The sequence below is a fragment of the Leuresthes tenuis genome, unplaced genomic scaffold (assembly GCF_036924035.1).
Source record: "Leuresthes tenuis unplaced genomic scaffold, fLeuTen1.0.hap1 SCAF_7, whole genome shotgun sequence".
Classification (NCBI taxonomy): domain Eukaryota; kingdom Metazoa; phylum Chordata; class Actinopteri; order Atheriniformes; family Atherinopsidae; genus Leuresthes; species Leuresthes tenuis.
In genome coordinates, this window is record NW_027325361.1 from 6200577 (window position 1) to 6223246 (window position 22670).

General features: G+C 38.4%; 1 protein-coding gene across 4 annotated transcripts in view; it reads left to right on the forward strand.

The window, feature by feature from the left end:
• Positions 1-1460: 1460 nt before the first annotated feature.
• The window catches only part of atp11b (ATPase phospholipid transporting 11B), a 47786-nt gene continuing 26576 nt past the window's right edge, over positions 1461-22670 (forward strand). For all 4 annotated transcript variants that reach the window (XR_011916916.1, XM_072388997.1, XM_072388999.1 and 1 more), the window contains exons 1-17: positions 1461-1775; positions 8676-8792; positions 10465-10554; positions 12152-12232; positions 12535-12642; positions 14097-14225; positions 15484-15587; positions 16607-16654; positions 16751-16815; positions 17267-17348; positions 17431-17581; positions 18675-18872; positions 19036-19194; positions 20041-20228; positions 21837-21905; positions 22093-22166; positions 22467-22570. Coding sequence is in view for 3 of the 4 variants with exons in the window: in XM_072388997.1 (XP_072245098.1) it covers positions 1749-1775; positions 8676-8792; positions 10465-10554; positions 12152-12232; positions 12535-12642; positions 14097-14225; positions 15484-15587; positions 16607-16654; positions 16751-16815; positions 17267-17348; positions 17431-17581; positions 18675-18872; positions 19036-19194; positions 20041-20228; positions 21837-21905; positions 22093-22166; positions 22467-22570 (1794 nt within the window). In the remaining variant the exon portion in view is untranslated. The remainder of the gene's footprint in view (positions 1776-8675; positions 8793-10464; positions 10555-12151; positions 12233-12534; positions 12643-14096; positions 14226-15483; positions 15588-16606; positions 16655-16750; positions 16816-17266; positions 17349-17430; positions 17582-18674; positions 18873-19035; positions 19195-20040; positions 20229-21836; positions 21906-22092; positions 22167-22466; positions 22571-22670) is intronic.

A 22670-nucleotide genomic window follows, 5' to 3' on the forward strand; every position in this document is an offset into this window, starting at 1 on the left:
TCAAGTAAATCATTACTTTTGTTGCCTGTAACTCAGGGAAATTACAGATTTGTCAGAGGAAGACTTTTTCAGCCCCTGAAAAGTTCTTCATTTATTTAGAGGTGTAGCACCAGCAATATGCATGTCCCTGCCAACCTCTCACATTAAAAATTAAAGTCCAGCTGTGAGGAATGAGCTACCAGATGTTGCTGCTGCAGTGGCATTATATAACTGTAGTGTAAACTAGAGTCAGTTGTTGTCAGTCATATGGGGAGAATCATGGAGCTCTAAATGCACACACACAGACAGCAGATTATCCACTGGATCTGCAGAATAAATCTCTCTTTTTAAGATGAGTTAGTGACATTCTGGCTTTTACTGGAGTCCCAACAGGGGAAAAAAAATAAAACACAGATTATTGTACGAGATAAGCTTTGAGTCTAGGTGTAACAGACAGTGTTGCACATTCTGTGCTTTACTCAGTTGACTCTAAACGAGCCCTAAAGCTGACTTAATCTAGTAGATAAATGAAAATTGGTGACTTTTTGCTTAGCTTTTCTTTTTTCTTTGTTAAAAAGGATTTCTTAATGGAAAGGCAACTGAATCACACAAACATCTCAAGGCACAAGGGGGAGGCTATTGGGTGTAATGCAGAAAAATGCAAATACATGAGTCTTTCACTTTCACAGGAGACCAGACAACAAGAGAGAGAAGGAGAGAGAAAAATGCCAAGGCAGCTGCAGCTGTTCTGCTCCAAATATAGCTGCTGGCACACATTGATTACACACAATCATTAGCATTTGCTCCTCTTGTCATTAATGAAAAAATCTTGTTCATGTTTTCAGTCATATACTTCATAATGAATCAACCAGAACAGAGTGCATCAAAAGTTTACAGATACCCATATAGATTTTCACTCCCTGTGTGTTATCATTTGTTCCTATACATTATTGACTGACTGGAATGTACAGCAGCTAAGTCTGTAAGGGGGGAGGGAACAGGGATGGACTCATCATGGTGATAATGAGACACACTGCTGTATGTCATACAGTATTTACAAGCTTTTTTGTTTTTGGTTTTCTTGCATTATCCATATTGCAGTTTGCAAAATGATGAGCTCAGCAATCTAAAAGTACCACTGGTACACTGGTATTAGTTGAGATTTAATAATAACAAAGTGAATCTGAGGCATTAGAGGGAAACACAAAAGTATCTATCTATCTATCTATCTATCTATCTATCTATCTATCTATCTATCTATCTATCTATCTATCTATCTATCTATCTATCTATCTATCTATCTATCTATCTATCTATCTATCTATCTATCTATCTATCTATCTATCTATCTATCTATCTATCTATCTATCTATCTATCTATCTATCTATCTATCTATCTATCTATAGGGGGCGTTAAAAGACCATAGACAGCAGCCGGTGTCTGCACAGTACTATACGTGTATATGTGTGTGTGTTGGCAGGGGGAAAGTGATCGTGGCAGAGCAGAGATGTAGCAGCGGAGCTCACTGGGACTCCGCAGCCTACCGTCTGTTACTTTTACCAGTAATCATCTGTCTGACATTACCGCGCAATGGGAGACGCTGGACGCAATTTTCCGTACAGTCAAACTGTATGAATGTGCCGCGCAATGCGACCGACAAGAGCAGCCTCTGGGGAGATATATTTCTGTTTCGGGACAGGATCGTTGGAGTAGCTAGTGCTAGCGCAGGCAACGACTGTGCTGGCCGCTTGGAACGTCTTCTGCGAAGATGCTGCGGTGGATACGACAGCAGCTGGTAAAAAAAACTGCTGTATATTTCTATTGACGTTAGCCTCCTTTAATTCGACTAATGTAACACGAAGTTTAACGCACGGGGAAATCTGTGTTAACTTTATTTGGCTAAATGTAACTTGCTAACCTAGCCATTTAGCTGTTGCTGATGTGTTCAAAACATTGCTGCCTGTCACGTCTTGATGACAGTCAGGTATACGTTACGTTAGCTAACAGTTGCCTTCCCAGCTAGCTGGGAGTTGGCGGTATCGCTAACTAGTTTAAACCTGTAAAACCGTAAAAGTGTCGAGTTAACATTTGTGTTATGAGTTTGATTCGAAGTTTTCTTGATTTTTAACCGCATTTGCACTATTTCCTGTTGCAAAATGTACCTGGAACTTCATTAACTGTGCACCAGCTAGATGGCTAACAACCTAGAAGTAGCTCAGGGAAGTTAACTCAACCTTTAGTGATGACATAGTACACCAACACGGAGTTGTTGGTAATGCATTTTGGTATATCAAGAGGACAAATGACTAATCTAGTTCTTGGGGTGTAAGCTTTAGCTCCCAGAGGTGTGAACTAAAGTTGACTTGCTTTAACTTTTAGAATATTCTAAAATATTCATTACCTACTGTGAATCTGGCCAAAATATTATGTTAATGTCCATGAGAACATCCGGTTTTTGTTACACACCCATTTCAAACATGGCTGTTTGGTAAAGCAATTAAAAGGGTTAGTCAGATTTTTAAAAATTGAATGAAATAACTAATTTCAACTGAAAAAAAGGTGCAAATTAGCGATCCAGGATTACTTGATAACGTTTTGATTACATTTAGGGGGGAAAAAACCGTATACCTATACACATTCATGCCTGCATGTTTTTATGTATATAAACTGATCTAAGTACTTATAAATACTGCATGTTCTCCTCTAAAGTTGCCCGTTTTGGTAGTAAATGTCCCTGATTTTGAAAACAGCAGTAATAGAAACATTTCACTGAATAAATGTTGTAGAATACACAGAGTACATTTGTAACTTGGGTCCCCATTTTTATATTGATATGTTTAGATGTATTTGACTGTATTTCACCGTGAAACAGTCTAAATCTTCACATTACCTTGTAATTGGATACATGCCTGTACAATGTAACCTAACGCAGCTCATCAACAGGTAAAGACAGCAGTGATGTTAAACCTCAATGCCAAGGAAATGAGTCTTGTCCTATTCAGATTTGAACTAATGTTGCGTGTGCAGGTGAGTCACATAGGCTCTGAGTTAAGGGATGCCTGCATATAAAACTGCTCTCACATTCAGAGTCCAGTAAATGAGTGAGTTGCGACTGGTACAGTTGGTATGTGAGCACATGTGGGGTGTATGATTGTATTTTATTTGATAAGCCACACAGAGTTAAACCACTGAAGTCACTGTAGTATTAAACTGCGTTTAATCAATGTTACAGTGGTTTTGACCTCTCACGTCTTAATCATTGTGGGTTCTCCTTGTATTTGAGATTGGGTTAGAGTTCTATCAATTCCTTGATTAGTCTCGGTACAAAAGTTTTTTCTGCTTTGAGACTCACCTTTTTTTGAACCATCACAGAGTATTTGGGTCCATTCAGACCATTAAGAAGTGGTAGCCTCCTACTAATTTGTGGTAGCTCAGCTCATTTGACCCATCCCATACAATTGACCTGCCAAGTTAATTAAAAGTGTAATTAAAAGGCGTCTTGATACACCTGGCCTAATGCAGACGTTTGTTGGAGGGCATTTGTCTGGCCTTGATACCAACTAGAAGCTAATTTACTGATATTCGGCTTTTTTCTGCAACATAGGGAGTCGAAGAGCTGTGTAGGAGTGGCAGTTTGACAGACTTTTGTCTGGTCTGTTGTCACTTACATTGCTGACATCATGCTAGAAACTTCTGCATTTACACCATCAATACGTTCTGTAATTACGGCTTATGTAACAGTAGCATCTTGGCGAACTCTCGTGACGTATTTTAATATTTAACATATTTAGCTTTTATCTTCTTCTATCTTCAGCAAAGCTCTGCATGAGATTTTAGATATAGCTATCATAGTTTCTGCTTTGTTAACAGCGCTGTTGTCAGTCTTACTGCTGTGAATCTATAGCTCGATATAAGGAGTGGGAAGTACAGGATCTCTTGTGGACATTGCTGCAGCAACCCAAATAATCCACTCTCACGAGGGAGTGAGACATCTAATAAATAACTATCCCATCCTTTATAAAAAAAGAAAGTCACTTCCTCGGTCCATAGCTCTTGACTATTTTTGCCTTGCCACATTTGGTTAAATATTGGTTTAACATAGCATGTCTGCAATTGTGCTATTACATTTTTTGTCAGCCCTGCAGTCAAAAGCAGCAATGACATCATCTGTCTACTTATTGGCATAGTCTTTATTCTTCTTTGTGAAGCAGTTTCTCTATCTTGCTGCATACTCTACATGCATCTACCTCTCTGCTTTCCCCATTCTCAGTTAGCTTATTGGTTTTGATTAAAAGCCTCTTGGTCTGTAATACAACTCTGTGTGTTGCTTTGGTTGTCTTTCATTTCATTGTTTAGAAGCAGTGATTCAACCAAGGCACTGTGGGACTTGTAGGCTATATTCAGGTAGTAATTACCTGTCTGCTTTCAAGTTGATGTGGGCATTAGAGTCAGTGGACAAAATGAAAGAGCTACAGTGCATTTACAAGTTGGCAACATTGCAACTTCTTGTCATGTGTATTTTACTTTTATTGTCATTGTTTTGCTACTTATTTACCTTTTGTAGATTATGACCAGTGTGAACTCAACAGCTGAAAAGGAAGAAGTCAGAAAATGTTTGAATTAAAAGTATGACACATGTTCTTAATATTCAGTCTTTTTATTTGCATCATTTTGATGGTCTGAAAGCTTTGATATCCATCTTCAACTCATCTGCTACCCATTAAATGCAGCAAGAGATTAGTACGAATTTAGTAAATGAAATATAACAAGAATAAAGGCTTCTACTGTTTTAGGTTTTCAGCTCAGTATCAGCTTGGTTTTCTTTCTTTCTTTTTTAAGAACATCTCAATTTTCCCATAATCTTCTGTATGCTACATCGTAACAGACTGCAGTGAATGACCTCGGCACAGTGGATCCGCTCATGTATAAGTTGATTGGCTGTTTTGGGAGTGATTTTAATGATTCAACACTCTTCAGTTAACATGTCTTATTTTTCTGTGGGTGACAGTGAACTCTGTCTCTGGTTTGTAGTCTCCGGACAAAGGTTTGGAGGATGTGGGAAATGTTCAGTCAGAGAGAATAATTGTTTGCTGTACTTCTAAAGCACAGAGATGTAGATGATGCTGCTTTGGTGGTTTGTGTAATAAGTGCATTTATCAGTCTTCTGTGGACTTTATTGATGGTTTGCATGCTTTGGGAGTTGTTTTTAGTTGCACTGTGTTTAGTCCATTGACAGCTTGTGTTTTTCTCTGATATTTTTCACGGCTTGAAGTGAAAACTAGTCTGGCTACCTGTTGAAACTAAATGCAGCTCTTTCTGTGTAACGCACAGTTGTCTTTTTATTAGCATTTTATGCAAGTATGACTAATTGAACCCTTTAAGACCTGAGATGCTATCTAAACATGGAAACTATTATAACGACATGTTGCGTCCCATCTTGATAACTAAGATGTTGTGCATGATCCGGTCAGTAAGTCATCTTAAAATCTTTTTTTTGAAAAGTCTGAAATACGTCTTCAACGTAAAAAAGGAAAACGATGTGGTCTGCAATTCTTTTGTTTATCGTGCAGTACTGAAAACGTATTTAGGTAGATACCAAGCCAGAGGTGGATGTCACTCCAGGACAGAGTTTTAATGAGTTTTCTTGGTGCTGGGATTTGGGTTGTTGCCTTATTGAAGTGTGAACTTTCGTTCAAGCCCGAGATCCTGTTCACCCTGTGTTTTTTTTTTTTTTTTCTTCCTAAGTGCCTGCTTAATTTTGTGGATTTGAGCTCATTTAAATGAGGCTGGACTCCAGTCAAACTGTAGAAATATCACACTGATCAATGTCAGTGATTTACTATTGTTTTTCTAGGTGTTTGTTTTTTAAAATCAAGTTTAACTTGATTTCTGTGTAATTGTGCCTGCTTCCTAGCAGTGTTCCAGCAGGCAGTATCAAACAGTGATGGGTTTGATGGTCTGTTAACTTATCTTTGTAAAACATCTTTCATGCTGCAGTGCGACACATTAGAAAGTTTTAACCAGAGCTTATTCATTTACTTAAAATGTGTGAGAACTTCCTTTTTCTACTGTAGCTAGGACGTGTTGCCTTTTATAAATGGTGAGATCAGTGTTGTCACAATGAGTTAAGTCTATATTTTGAAACTATGCATGTCATATGAACCATTCAGTTCTTTTGAACAGATGCAGTGTTGAATTTGCTTTGATTTTCACACTTTTGTCAAACAAGCATCACTTACTGTTATATCATAGATGTCCAAGACAGTCCTATCTATCCTAAATGCCCGCAGTACTGTTGAGAATGGGAGTATTGGTTGAAAATAGGTTGTTCAAATATACTTTATGGAATCTATCGGTGCTTCTCAATGTCAAAGACTTACCTGGATTAAGGATTAGATGTGACTTTGAAGGAAAGTACTGTGCTAATGAGAGGGCAAGCATCCTACTTTTAGTTACTCCCTACACACAACAGCTGGAAAATTGGCCTGGCTGTTAGATAGGAAGCCATGCAACAGCTATGATCTAACAGCTATTTATATTTCGAGACAGAAATTGACCATTGATACCACTTATCAGTACTGCTCATCGATCTTCTTTATCAATTCCTCGATTCTTTACCCAATATTCAAGTTCTCCACAGAGGTTTTCAGCATCTACTGCTTACTACATGAAATACCGAGGTCTACCATTGAGAAAGTGTGCAAGGCTTTCACAACAAGCTTTGTTACACCACAGTGACACTTTTTCACCCTTTCCTCAGACAGCACTTTCTCTGGTTTAGTAGCAAGTGTGAAGGAGTTTAGCTGCGCCGTCATTAGCCTGAGAGCTAACGTAAGCTCTGCCGCTAACCTCTTGGTCAACATCTGATAGAGAGCACATGAGTTTGCCAGAACCCCTTTTTACCGCAGCATGTTCAGATGTACATGTATGATGTTGATTTGCAATCTGTGTGCATCTCCAGCATCGATGAAGCAGTTAATAACCTCAGAAGTGTAGGACTCCAGTACTTTAGAAAATGGGATACCGGTTCTCAGTTTACATCCCATTTCATAATGAAAATTTTTACTTTAATGTTCTTCAGTAGAGCACATTACGATGCTAATAACTTAATGATGACAACAAAGGCATTAAAAAATGTAAATGCATACTGCTCCGACGTTGATCCATCTTCTGCCAGTGGTCTTCCAGATGCAGACAAAGGATTCTGGGAGCTGAAGATACACAAGAGTATCCAATAAACCTCACATCATGAAGGATGAAGTCCCTTCTAAGGACCTCCTGACATTAAAGTTTTCCATTGGAAAGACTTGAGGTGGTGAGGTGGAAATGCTGCCATTAAGGGCACTTCCTTGACTTCAAGATGGACCCGATGATGATGATGATGATGATTATTGTTATTATTGGTCCTGATTGTATCATATTGTCTTTTTTTTTTATTGTCACTTGTTGCGACCTTTTAAACTAAATTTAATTTATCTTTGAGCTAAGAAAAAACATCTGGCTGTAATAAATGTCAGAAGAGAGTTATAGATGCATTTGAAACTGAATGCTATTTTGAGTTTTCACCTTCTTTTTGTTCTTCTTTTGTTGTTGTTGTTTTATTTAAAGGTGTTAGCCAAGTGGATAAGAAAGTATCCGTACAAATGAAAGATCCTGATCATGTAGTTTTCTGATGACGGACACGGTGGAGTGGCCTTATGGTAGCCTTGAAAATATGGAAAACAAGGACCTTCTACAGTAGTTCTTGCATCTTTTGATAAATTCGCTCACATAAGCATGTTGACAAATTTTAACAAATGTCCTCTTATTGAGCCGTAGTTTTGGGTGTAGGCAGTTTATTTAAAAAAACAAAAAGACTGCAACTGAGAACGATGAGTGTGAGAGAGTTTTACAGACAGTCTCTGAACAGTGCTAAATGTGTGTGGGAGTGATTGATGTAGTCTCATTTAGCATAAATAACAACAAGCACCTGCTTTGACCTCTCTAGCTCAGTTGTTGGGTGGCTTGTTTCACAAAACCAGATTGAAAATGACCATAGTTGCTTGGTAATATTAAGCAGGTCTTAACATGTAAATATCTGCTATTGTTACAATAGTATGAACCTTCACATGCCAAAAATAGCCACACCTTATTTCTAAGACTGTGACCAGTCTGGTGACTCTGTTGGGTTGAATAAAACTGATCAGTGGCATCTACTTTAATCCATGCAGCATAGTATAAAGTGTAGTTTATGCTGGGTTGTTTTGTACATAACATTAGTGTTTTGCAAGCCTCTCTAGATCCAGTCTGAAATTAGCTCTGAGCCTAAAAAGACTCTTACTGTCATTAGCTTTTTTAAAATGACCATATGAATTTCTTCTTGTGCTAAAACACTTAAACAAACTTTGTTTTATCTGCCAGGCAAAATCTTTCATTCAAATGGAAACGCTTTTCTAATGACTGATGTTGAAAGGATACGTATAATATATCAGTTATCACAGTAGTTGTTGTGTAGTTGAATGATTGATTACCTGATTGACATAGATCTAAATAGTTTGTGATTGAAGGTCAGAAATGAACATTCATGAACTTTGATACATAGTTGTATTTGATTTCTTTTAAAGTATGTACTAAGAGTCGTCTTTGTAACATTTTTTCATCCTCTTTTACTTCCTTTTCTTTCCTTATTTCTACATCCTATCCTCTCATGTCTCAGGGCTTTGACCCCCCTCATCAGAGTGAGACCAGGACGGTTTATGTAGCAAACCGCTTCCCACAGCATGGCCACTACATACCTCAACGCTTTGCAGACAACAGGATCATCTCATCCAAGGTAACAAAGTTTGTTTAACCCACGTCTGGGTTGCATTTTATGATACTTTACCAGATACACTGCAATTATAAAACAAGGTTATAAAAGTTGAAAATTAGAGGTCCACAGATTTCATTGGTTGAACTAATTAACTGGCACAAATTAGGGAAATTATCAGAATGGAAAGGAATTTATAGCTGATGGTTGTGCAGGTTCTTTCAGCTAAACCAGTGTTAGACGGACACACCACTATCTTTGAATGGAGGCTGTAAACATACAGGGTAGCTTTTAGGTGCTTTCGGTAAAAGATGAGAACTATAACATTTTCCACAAGCAGTGACAGCAACTATGGCTGACAAGTCACCGAGAGAAAACTCTGCACTCATGACCTGATTTCTGGCACCATCTTGTCTTTGGTTGAAACAAATTGGTTTGGAGTGGTGATGTGGTGGGGAGAGAAGTTTCAAGCGTGGTTTGTTGATGACGAGATTGGCACGGACAAAAATCTTTTGTGTTGGTGAGAGAATTAGGAGGTCAGTTGGAAGACTAACTGGAAAACATGACCAGCAACAAGCTGCTCCCTGCCATAAACAGTGATGATTGTGATTGATGATTATTTAATCGACAGTATTTGTGTACGTATTTTCTGGACTATAAGTCGTGCGTCATGAAAAGGAAAAAAAAACATATATATAAGTAGCATTTATTTAAAAATTTATTTCACAAAATCCAAGACCTGCTTTTCAATGACCTCACGGAAACTGTTGACCTCGGCTTGGAAGTCTGCTGGCAGTTTCTGACACACCGTTGTCCGTGCTCTGATAGAGAGGAGGTTGTGTTGCATGAAGCGGCAACACCAAGAAGGCCCGCCTGCAAAGTCATTTCTATTGGTCTCCTTGGCAAGTACCGGGCGTGGAGATGTAACTGCACCGTAGACGAGCCTCTCCCGGCAGTACGTTGTTCAAGCATCCACCTGTGGCTCTGGTCATCTCGTGTTCAGCCTGCGATTAGCTTTCTTTGTTTTCCTCATCGCAGTAAGATTAACCTTTACTATTCGCCATTCTCTCACAAGTTTCTCACTCACTGCAAACTTTCTTTCTGCTGCTCGATTACCTATAATGCTCGATGGCTACAATAGGGTTTTCTTTTTGGCAGCACTTTGTTTGTGTTCAGTCTTTCTCAGTTGTCTTTAAGTTAATGTTTCAGTTAATTTTTTCAGTGGTACAGGAGCAGCATATAGTTGTCCCAAGCCCAGAGTGTCCTCTGCGGCTGTTTACTCTTTGGTTCATGTCAGTCAGTATGAATTAACATTTAAAAACATGTTCAATTCTATATATTTTGATATATAAGTCTCATCTGCCTATAATCACAGGACCAGTCTATGAAAAAAAGTGTGACTTATAGTTTGGAAAATACGGTCATAACTTACAATTTTATTTCAAGTCATGTTTGATAATATCAAAAATAAATTTGGTGTGTTTGTTCTGATTTACCTTTGAGTCACCTTTTAATGAAACTAAAGAAAGTTATTAAGACTTAACCATCAAGTGACAGTTTTCTGTGTGCATATGTTTAACTGTATGTTTTTCAAATGTAATTCCACATGTCTGGCTTTTTCATGCATATGTGTAACCTAAATAATCTTTCCTGTGCCATTGTCCTCTTCTTTTTGTTGTTTTTCTTTCTCTTTCAGTACACAATTTGGAATTTTGTCCCCAAGAATCTGTTTGAGCAATTCAGAAGGATAGCGAACTTCTATTTTCTCATCATCTTTCTTGTACAGGTAATGTAACCCACAAATGCACATAAAGAATTCCTTTTTGCAGGTACACATTCTCTTCAGTTAGATGGTGATGAGTCATCTGTGACCTCAGCTTTCCTGTACCAGACACAAGTGTGTATGCATTTGCTTCTGCATGAGTGAATGACTCATTCAATTCTAGAGACCAGAGGAGAGAAGGGTCTGCCTCAGTATTAAAACAGCATGCCCACACATTTAGTAATGCGTGTGTCTTTGCAGCCAGCCCAAAGCGTTAGGCCTTCACTATACATCAGCTGTCCTGTACTGAAGCTTGTACATTTTTCAGATTTTCAGCTGCCATTTGATGTATTTGGGACTGTGTAGTGAAGCCAAAGCAATTGACTTGACTTTGTTTGAAAAGGCTACCTTTTCACCCACTCAAGTTGTCAGTGCTGTTGAAGTCAACTTGGTCTGAAATGACAGAAAAATGGGCCTTTTTTCATCTCTACATCGTGAACACGACATTTTCTTAGATGGCCAACCTCACATGCGTCCCTAGAAAACTGTTATAAATTGTTATAAATTTGCTTGTAGAGTCCAGAAAATATTGTTTTGTTGGTTTTTGATTGGTCAGGTATTTATTTTCTTTAAAAACCAACAAAACTTACATTCAGCCATCTCACCCAAACTGAACATCATGTGAATGAAAGAAATCACATTGAGAGTCCACTTATCTATGAAGACTGCATCAGTCACATAACCCGTCGCCCTAAGTGTTTGATAGATCATTTATTTATTATTCATATTGAAAGATTTCTGTTGTCTATAGCATCTCAGCCTTGTATGCAAAGCCTGTGATTTAGCAAAAGCACCTTCAGTGATACTAGATGTGGTGCAAGCCATTGCACTGTTCATATAATCCAGGAAGTAAAAAACACTTTACTCAGTTAGAGTTGGTGATTGAGTGACACGATATAACAGTGTAAATAAAACTGCATGCTTTGGACAAGGACCTTTGCATGTCATTCACCTTCTCACTTTCTCTTCATTTCATATCTTTAACAATGACTTTGTCTGTCCAATATATGCAACTTAAATTCTTAAAAGCAATGTTTGCAAAAATGACTCGACTGTAAAACGTAAAGTGTATTTAAATTACACTGTGAGACTGTAAAACAAAGGGTTGTTTATGGAATAATTTAAGGTTAAACTTAGACATATCTGCAGGAAATGTTGCGTTTGAGACTTAATGTATTTTTCCTGTGTTTATGCATACTTGTTTATCTATTTTGTCAGCACAGCGTTAAGTTTTATTTACTGGATGTGAGGACATTTGTAGAAAGTAAGCACTTTTTGGCTCATTCTCCCTTTGTGACATGCATGCATGCAAGTTAAGCTTAACCAAGTGTTTGGACTTTAAAAAGAATAAAAGTGGTTTCGATCCGGCAGTTAACCTTTGAGGGAAGTTGTTGGGATTTCCTGTTTGACACATAAACCACAACTTCTCGTTGCTGTTTTTCTAGTTGGTTTGTAAAACAGGTCACACCCACTTTAACTCAACCCTGTTTTTTTGGTTTGTTTGGTTTTTTTTACACCGCACCTCAGATTTGGTGACATGTTGGTGTGTTTTCCTTTGCAGTTAATGATAGACACCCCGACTTCCCCAATCACCAGTGGGCTCCCTTTGTTCTTTGTGATCACAGTAACCGCTATAAAACAGGTGAGAACACAAGCGTATGAAAGCATCCTCTTAAGTGGGATAGAAATGTGGAACAAGCCTACTTTTATCATGATTGTATCATTAAAAGCTACACTTTAAACCAACTCAGTTCAGTATTCACTTGCTATGTAAGTGCTATGTAAAAATCAGAATAATTAAGTGTGTTTAGAATAACATAAGGTATAATCACTTTCTATAATCAATGAGTAGTCATGCCAGCATCGTATGTCAGTTAATAACATTGTATTAACCAGCTGTCATCTGCAGTAGTTCACAGGCTACTTGAATGGCTTTGTTTGCAGGGCTATGAGGATTGGCTGAGACACAAGGCAGACAATGAGGTGAATGGAGCTCCGGTGTTTGTGGTTCGCAGTGGAAGTCTGGTCCAGACCAGATCCAAAAACATCAGGGTAAGACTGCAAAAGCAACGCCGTGAAGGAACGTTTATCCCAGTTAGGATCCCAGTTAGGATCCCAGTTAGGATCCCAGTTAGGATGTCAGGTCCTTGTACACAGTTGCTTTGTAGACGTGTAAAACAAGTACATTATCTGGTATTTAAAAAAAGAAAAATGCTTTCAGCAATTAACTTTTAGCTTGATTGTTTAATTCCTGTTGTTTCTTTTAACACACATTTTCTAGATAAAGTTATAATGCTGTCAATAAAAGGAGCTTTGTTTGAGAAAAAAGGTTAAAGGAAACTGAGACATCTATTCTTACGATTGCAAACATGACTGGAATGTCGGTATAAATGTCACTGGTTCCTGCTCATTTTTCACATGTGTTTGTCTTACAATTATACCTGCAATCTCATTATATGTCGCATATAATCATAATGAATCTTTTCAAAGTCTAATTTGCGTGATGGAGTTCCAACTCAGGTGGGAATCTATCAGGAAATGTTTTACTGTCTGACTGGCTCACAGTTTAGGAATGATGATCATATTTCCAATTCACTGGTTGGTTGAGGAACCTGCTGCATATATATATTTCACACTCAAATAGTTTTTACAGTAACTTCAGATGGTTGTCCAGGTTTGGTGGCAGTGAGATGTTTATGGGTTTATTTTTATGTCTTGTTGCAGCCTGTTCTTGTTATGTTCTCAAATAGTGCCGATCTGAGTTAGTTCTGAGATGCTATGATTTTCTACATTCCTCTGTTTTATATTTAGTTAAACTTGTGAACCTGCAGCCTGAATTTTAGCATGAACAACTCTTGCTGCCCCCCAATGATAATGTCTCTGATGCATGATTGTCAGAGAAACTATCTCGATGATGTGTTTGCTGTAGAAAAAGGCAAATTAATCTCTCGAGCTTGAAAAGCATCGTTAATATAGTCACAGCTAGGAGTGTCATTATCAACAATGGTAAAAAAGCTTGGTGCGATGGCACAAAGACATCCATAGTGACTGCGTGTCGGTGGTAATCTTAAATGCCAGGAGAGTCTAAGTTATAATGTCTCAACTTCTAACTTATTACTCATGGAATGCATTACTCGGCTTTCAAGGAAATGTCAGTAACAAATGAAGTGTGGGTCCTGGTTTACGACTCAGAAGGAATTGACGGAATATGTTAAAACCAAAAGACAAATTAAGGCAACTAATTTTGTAGGGAGGCAATTTTCTAATGGAACTTCTGACATTTAGACCACGGTAACATTTATAGCAAAACATTCATATTTGCCAACAAATTACCAGCCTAACAGTTCCAATACTAACCTGGCTGTAAAATCTGGACTTTACTTTATTAATTTCCTGTAGTTTTTAACCCACTCTAACAGCAAGTGTAAGTGTAAATTCTCCTCTAAACCTAAAGTTGATGGTCCTTAACTTGGACAGCATTACCCTGTTTCTGCTCATCCATCTAGGTGGGGGACATTGTCCGTGTGGCTAAAGATGAGACGTTTCCAGCTGATCTGGCGTTGCTGTCGTCAGATCGTGCAGATGGTACTTGTCACATCACCACAGCGAGCCTCGATGGAGAGACCAACCTTAAGGTCTGTGTGCATGATGTTAGTCATGTTGACATTCATGCATCCTCATGTGCATGCAGTACTCAAACTTAATCCTAAGAAGACACTCAGAAAAACATAATGGTACCAGTGGTGTAAAACTTCACCGGGTACCTTTTAACCTTGCAACTGTTTGGTCTGCTGCACTACATCAAATTAAGTTTTATGACTGGTTTCACCAGTTACAGCAGTGATGGTGCACAGGAGAAGCAGGTTGGTGATATTCCGATAGCCTGGAAGGTAAGGCCAGTGGAACTCATATTAAAGCTCTATGCATGAAAAGATTCTCTTTTAGTCATTTTTAAGCGACCTATGGGGAGATGTATGCATTTATTTATTAATAGTTTAAGTTTATTTGACAGAAAATTGTGTATCTTTTATTTGATTAATGTCTGCTTTGTGTGTTTGTGCCATATATACAGTAGCAGGCAGAACTCACATACTCGCACATTCATTCTGTGTGTCCAGACTTTTGACTGATACTGTATGAGTACTCCTAAAATGTTTCTTGATTGACATGCATATGATTATATTAATTTCTGCATTAGACTCTTAGTTTGGAACTTAATTCCCCCCCACTGCACTACTCTTGAAGTCTTAAAGTTTGCATCCAGCTGTTTTTGTTAGCATTTCATATAGCATGTTTGCTTTTAGTGGTTAAGAAATATGTTGTAACTATGAGTTTGCACCTCAGTCACATCTGTCTGTGTTATGCATTTTGGAAAAATACTGTAGACTTTTACTCTCAGTGAGATTTTAAAATAATGTTTTAGCTTCCGGTATACTTTTAGAGTTTATCAATTAATAATGTAGGATTGTATTACACAATTCATGTGATGTTTGAAAAGAAGAGCAGAGCAGAAATTCAGTCGAGGTTCAGGCTTCAGTTCTTCTCTTTATTATGTTTTATGTTGCTTTAAAAACTGTTAGTGATCGTGCATTTCAGGATTTTTCCATATGTATGGTCAGATTAATTTATATCTGTTATTTTATTACTGTGATTTATATGAAGCAGTCCATTATCAGACATTCTCCCTTCTTTGTAGAAGCTTTCACCTGGCAGAAGAACCATTCATTTAATAAGTATAGCTAAAAGCTTTTAAAGCAGACCGTTTCTATTTATCGATGAGTCCTAATTTTCTTTTGGATTGAAATTCTCTCCATATTATCTCAAAAGCATCTTTGTCCCATTTAAAACAATGCTTAGTGTCCATCAGTCTTTAACCATGTGCTTTATTTGTAGACCCATTTCTCTGTGCCAGAGACATCGGTGTGTCAGTCAGTGTCCCAACTGGAGGCTCTGCTGGCTGTGGTAGAGTGTCAACAGCCAGAAGCTGACCTTTACAGGTAATCTGCATCCAGGTACACACACACACACACACACACACCTTTAGGATAAGAGCACAAAACCCACTCTGGAGTCCAGTGAAATCACACATTAGATCAGGGTTGGAAAACCTAAGTTGGAGGAGAGAAACATCGAAAACATGCAGGGCGGTGGGTCCCGAGGACCGGAGTTGAAAAACACTGCATTAGATGCATGCAACTGTGAACTATTATCAGAAATAAAGATTCTGCTTTGGAGAGCTCATCCTGAAAATATTTGTTTCTTCATTTTATTGTAATGTTTCCTTATTTCATAACTATCAAACCCTCTCTTAACAGAGAAACGGTTTTGAAAAAAATGAACGATATAATTAATGGCGAGGCTGTGTCCAGTACATGGTAGAAGTGTCTTACCAAAGGCTTAGAAGATGGATGATAATGTGAAATGGGTTCATTACCCCAACAACAGCCCCTCTTCCTCACGTCTCTTAGCTGTCTGCTTTAGGATCGATCTTGAAGCAGCCCCTCCCCCTTACAAGGTTGCTGTTTCCCTCTGTGCGTTCATTGTTGTCACTTTCCCACATTCCCTGCAGCACTGAAAATTTCTGGACGTTATTGAGGGGACATCACTGCACTTTGTACTGCTTTACCCTGTCAGTTGCCTTTTTAAAATGCTCACTTAAAAGCCATTGGTGAAAATATCTGGAGAATTCCCATTCGCAGTTTCCTTCTCGTTTATTCATGTAGAGTAAAATATTACATTACATCGTGTCCCGCCTCCTGTATAATCCAGGCTTTCTGTGTTTGTTTCCAACATGGGAATAGGTCAGAGAAACTACTCCTGCAGCGGAGGCATTAATCTAAAACACTGTCCTGTATATCTGCACAAAGCATGTATTTTACGTTCCTTTACTTAAGTGCATCTAAAAGCCTTCCTCAGATGATTGTGCAGATAATTTGATTCAGTACCCAACGGGCATGTGAACATATTGTTGGCCTTATTCAGTCCACTAAACTAAAATATTTGTGATGTCTCTCAGATTTGTAGGCCGTATAACTGTGACCCAACATGAGGAGGAGATTGTCAGGTAAGATCAGATTTATTTGTATGAATTGAATTGCACTGAATTCAAACATATTGAACACACTTTGATCTATATTTGTATTGGTTTCTCTTATTTCAGACCACTGGGTCCAGAAAACTTGCTGCTCCGAGGGGCCAGGTTGAAAAATACCAAAGAGATTTTTGGTGAGTCATTAATTTATTAATTTATTCTAACAATGGGAACTTCCCATCGAAGTGACAATGAAAGAAAAGTAAAATACAACAGCACTTAAGCTGTTGTTCAGTGGACATGGTAGTACAACAAGTTGATGGCATAGTCCCATCCAAGCTGTGACACGAACAAGCTGAGCTCAGTGGCTTTTATAGATCATTCATTATCATAGTGCTGAGGTCTGATTATTCAGATGACTCTTTCTTTAGTCTTAAAGTGCATTTATCAGCAGGTTTTTTTAAAGTGAGCCAGTGCTTAAATAATTTGTGATGTTTAAACCGTTTGCGAAGCTGCAAAAGTCTGCTATTGCTTATGAACACAACAAGGTGTCTTCGTTGGCATGACTTTAAGCATGAATCGACCAGGAGTATACTGGACAAGCCAGAAGGCTGATGTAATGTTTACACAACTGTGATATTGCAGGTGTGGCAATTTACACGGGGATGGAGTCCAAGATGGCACTCAACTACAAGTGCAAGTCCCAGAAACGCTCTGCTGTAGAGAAGTAAGTAGTTGTAGTGTTTCAGTAAGCAGAACATAAACATGGGTTTAATGACACCTTCAACATTATGTTTTCCTGATGGCAGGTCAATGAACACCTTTTTAATCATCTACCTGGTCATCTTGCTGTTCGAGGCCATCCTTAGCACCATCCTGAAGTACGCCTGGCAGGCGGAGGACAAGTGGGACGAGCCGTTCTACAACCAAAAGACTGAGCTAGAGAGAAACAGCAGTCCGGTTTGTCTGCTTTACTTTGTGTCGGAGGAATGCTTTCGGATTGTTTTCCTTTTGTTAGCCACTCGGAGCCACAGAGATGAGATTTGTTGATTTTTAGTTAACATTCCACATATTTTTCTTAATTTTTTTTTAACATCTGCAACTTAAAAATTCTTTCACTTGGCTTTCCTCACTAGATGATAAGGATCTTGTTTTCTCAAATGCAGAAGCAGATTAATGTTTAAGAGGCCTAAAGGAGAAGGACAGCTTCACTGTCTGTACATTCTGTGATAAGGTGTAAAAATGGAGAGTCTATCACTGGACCGATCTGTTGGCACAGCAGCGCTAATCAGTCCGTCTCTATGTATTAAGACACAGAGAGACAAAACAAACATAGTTGTGCTCAAGCCTTCCTGAACCCTGGAGACAGTCAAAAATACCAGCAATAGATTAGGAGCCTTCTTTTTAGATTTGGTTTAATAGGTGCTCCAGAAACCTAATAGTCCAGTCGTGTGTCACTGTGACTGCATTTCTCAACATCAGTTGTGTACATGCTCCAGGGAATAATGGTCCTTCAAAAATCTCAATTCTCTGTTTACCATAGCCTTGAAATTATTGTATCTAAGCACAATCTACTAAAAATATTCTAGCATTCCACAAACCTTTTTGTCCAAATGGTTTTTGTTTTCTTGAGTTCTTTTTTATTTCTTCATTTTTTTGCTGCATTTTGTGAGTTCGTCCAAAGTGGAACAAGTCATAAAGATGACTTTTTGTGGAAGTGATCCCTCTCTCCACACCCGTGCTCAGTCTCCTTTCCTGTCACCTAAAGTAATTAACTATTTAATAGGAATAAATCACCCTGCCTGATTTGATTTAGAAGGATAAGTGCTGAGGCTCCATCGTTCTGTGTGGCTCAGTTGTACAGCAGTGACAGGCAGCCTTAATCTTTTTATCGAGTCGCTTTTCTTTTTTCTGATTCTTTCTTACACTTTACTAATTCAAATACAAGCTATTTACGTTGGTTAGACTTCAATTTATCAGAGTTAGCTTGACCTCATACCATTCTGAGAGCCAGTTCAATAGAATTTCTCTTCTTTATCTAATTCCCCTTCAGATCTTAAAGTTCATCTCAGACTTCTTGGCATTTCTGGTCCTCTATAACTTCATCATCCCCATCTCACTCTACGTTACCGTGGAGATGCAGAAGTTCCTGGGTTCATTTTTCATTGGTTGGGATTTGGACCTGTATCACGAAGAAAGTGACCAGAAAGCTCAGGTCAACACATCTGACCTCAATGAAGAGTTGGGGCAGGTATGGAAGCGGATTGACTATACATACAAATACATTTCTTCCATATCTGTACACTAAAACTAAAGAAGTGGAACATTTGTGTCATTTATGTTTCTGTGTTGTATATAAAAATGCCGTGTACTGTAACCTTTAAAACATGCTTCTGTATGTTTGTGTTTCCTAGGTAGAGTATGTGTTTACTGATAAGACGGGTACGCTAACAGAAAATGAAATGCAGTTTCGTGAGTGTTCAGTAAATGGAACCAAATACCGGGAAGTCAATGGGAAACTGGTACCAGAGGGAATGACGGACGACTCTCCAGATGGTTCTACGGCTCACTTGGTAACTAGCATGTACAGCATACAGGCATTACATACATTTTCTTATGGCAGACATATACACACACACACTGTCTGTATACACCATACTTACATGTGCAATGTGCAATTAAAGAGGCAGAATTGGTGTATATGAACAAGTGAACACAGTGCCTTGCTTTAGGATTAAAAACGCTGTAATGATAGAGCAGGTGTGTGAATCCCAGTAAAGTCCTTTCCTATTTAAACAACCTCTGTGGCTGTTTGAGTTCACCAGGGTTCCTGATTTTACAAAGTACACCTGTGCGTATAGTTAAAACTCTGGTTCTAACAGCCTATGGTATATGCTTTTAAAATGAATGTAGTACTACAATCTTATGTTTGAAGCTTTAAAGTGGACTTTAGGTAGTGTCCAAGTGCTTGTAGTACACTTATGTGTTGCTGCAACCTGCAATTAGCTGATCCAATTTTGGCCACATCCTGCTCAACTGGTTAGGGTTAGTGGGGGCGTGGCTCCTAAAGTAACATGAACAGAGTTAGATGGTCCAATGCCACCACCATGCAGATCGCAGCAAGATGCTACTCAGATAGTGTGATTAGACTAAAGGATTAAAGCTCAGAGGGAGGGCAGTGAATATACTGCAGTTCCGTGCACACTGCTCATAGCAGGTGTAACTTTGTTTAGCACATTTCATTACACGTAAACACAGCTAACATAATAATGAATTTTACACACCGTATGTGATTTGTACCTTCACTTGTGAATCGGATAAAATGCTACGATGATACGCAGTACTTCACTTTCTGGAACAAGATTTGACTTTTTTTTTTTCTCCCCCCCTTCTTCCTTCCCTGTTGTCTGTCCACTCAGATGGGAGAGGAGTTGTTATTTCTCAAGGCAGTGTCGTTGTGTCACACTGTTCAGATCAGCTATGACCAGCCAGATTGTCTGGTTGGAGGAGGAGATCCGTTCTCCCATGCCAATGGTTTTTCTTCCAATCACATGGAATACTATGCCTCTTCACCAGATGAGAAAGCTTTAGTTGAGGCAACGAAGAGGTAAAGTAACTTTATGGTAGAAACTTACTAAAGAAACAAATGTGTTTAAAGAATAAGAATGAAGTTTTAAACAAAAATGGCCTGTGTCTTATTGTTTGAATCGTCATTATATTTATGGGTGGGCAGGAAACGTTAAAGCTTTAAAGGGGACCTCCGGTATTTTTAAACCTAGACCTTATCTCGTTCTTACCGGAGTGAATGAGCTGTGCAGCAGCCATGCGTGTCGATGAAGTGGTCCCAGTAGAGGTGTGTGTAGAAATCCCTCCGTTACTCTCCTATAGCTGCAAGTAGCCACATAACAGTAGCTATGTGTTAACCGAGCAATAGTACGCATTCGTTCAGTCATTCTTCTTAAAGTATTGGTGAAATAAAGATGGATAATGCCTTATTTAGAGGCTGCATCGTCTTTGCCCCGTTCACTCCGTCATATGCATCGCGAGTTATCTAAATAGCTTCCGAAGGACGCCGACTTTCGCCAAACTGTTCTCGGTGAGTAGATAAACGTATTTCATACGTCAGAAATAAGGTCTAGGTTTAAAGATACCAGAGTTCCCCTTTAACTAATTTAAGGTTATTGTCCACATACTTCATTGTTTAGACCCCTTTATCATTAAGACAGGAGCTCTGGATTTACTTTATTTACATTACTTGTACATTTTATGCATGAGACCTTGCTTTTGACATGATGTTAAATCCTGCTAGCTGTGCAACCTTTATTGTGTAAGGGCGATATTAAAACATTTATGGAGGTTGGACTGCTGGTCCCTTATTTCTCTTAGTGTCACTGAAATTTAGCACAAGCAGCAGTTCAGTGTCCCAGGAGTGGTTAAAAGACTCAGGCAGACCTGTGTGGAAAATGGCTTTAAAGGGGGGAATGAGATCAATAATGTTTGAGCAAATTCTGTTTCATTGGTGCAACTTGAAGGTAGCAGGAAAAGGTTAAAAGAAAACTTAACCCGGTGTCACAAACATGCAGTGGAGGATTAGTGATTCATAAATGGAAGAATGTTGTCTAAATTGTTACTGTGTTTAATTATTTATTGAAGTGATCATGGTGAGGGCTGGTATTATGAAACTTTGTTTGATGATAGATTGTCATCATTAACTGCAGTTTATGACACTATAACAGAAAAAGCCTTGTAATAACATTTGTACACCTTTAGAAAGAATAAAATTCATTTATTGACAACAACTTCTACTTACTTTTGCCTTTTAGGCTTTTTAAACAAACGCCTAAAGACAGACATACATGGCAAGATGTAATTTAAAGTGTGTTAACTCCATCCTTTAGTCAACTTTAACAAATGATAGAAAACCATGTGAAAAAATAACATTTCTATGAATGTTACTAAAACATCAGTTCAACATTCCCACAATAAGTCTTATGATTATGTCATGTCATTATGTATTTCTTTTTCTTTTGAATGTGCCGCCATTTTATCAAAGTACAAAACACACATCATAAACTAGTTAACAGTTAACTCAGTCGATTAATGATTAGTTATACTGAGGGAAACGCTATAGCTAAAAGTAAAACCTCCAAACTGGTTTGCCAAAAGTCTTTATGTTCGGTGTCTTAATAATTGTAGCTTTGGCTGTTTTGTTCAGGATTGGAGTGGCCTTCACTGGGAGCAACGGAGACACCATGGAAATAAAAACGTTTGGCAAGTTTGAAAAGTACGTGTCCCCGTGCATCACTTACCTCATAAATACTTAATGAAATGAATAAATACAAAGAAAGGTAAGTTAAGAAAGAAGGAGAAGATGTAATCCACATGGCAAATGACGAGTGAGGAAAAAGACTTTCCAAAAGAAAAAGATAAATAGATTCAAGTTAACAGGAGTGTGTTTCTTTGCCCTGAAGGTATAAACTGCTCCACGTGTTGGAGTTCGACGCTGACCGCAGGAGGATGAGTGTCATTCTACAGACTCCCTCAGGTGACATTGACTGCTCTGACCACACAGAAGTCTTTTTTCAGTTATTGGAAAGAAAAACGTTGATTTCAGCCTACACAATCAAAGTGAAGGTTAAATCGCTCGTACAGCCCATAATAATACAAGAAACTTAATTTCACATTTATGGAGTTTTGTTGAATGAGTTCAGTGAACGCCATCAGAATCATATGACTTATGGTTTGAGAAAATCTTAATGTTTTTATGATGATTTTTAAGCATTCTTAATGTTTTCTATTTGTATCTATTTGCCATTTATGCCTTCGTCTTGTTCTTGTTTTTAAGGAGGAAAAGTGCTATTTACCAAGGGTGCTGAGTCGGCCATCTTGCCTTTCACCACTAGTGGAGAGATTGAAAAAACGAGACTTCATGTTGATGAGTTTGCTCTGGTGAGGAAAGCTTTGTGACACCTCCACAGTTTTGTGTCCATAAATCCGGGAGTTCCCAGATCACTTTTTGCTCTGTTGCTCTCTGTGCCCTTAAGACTAT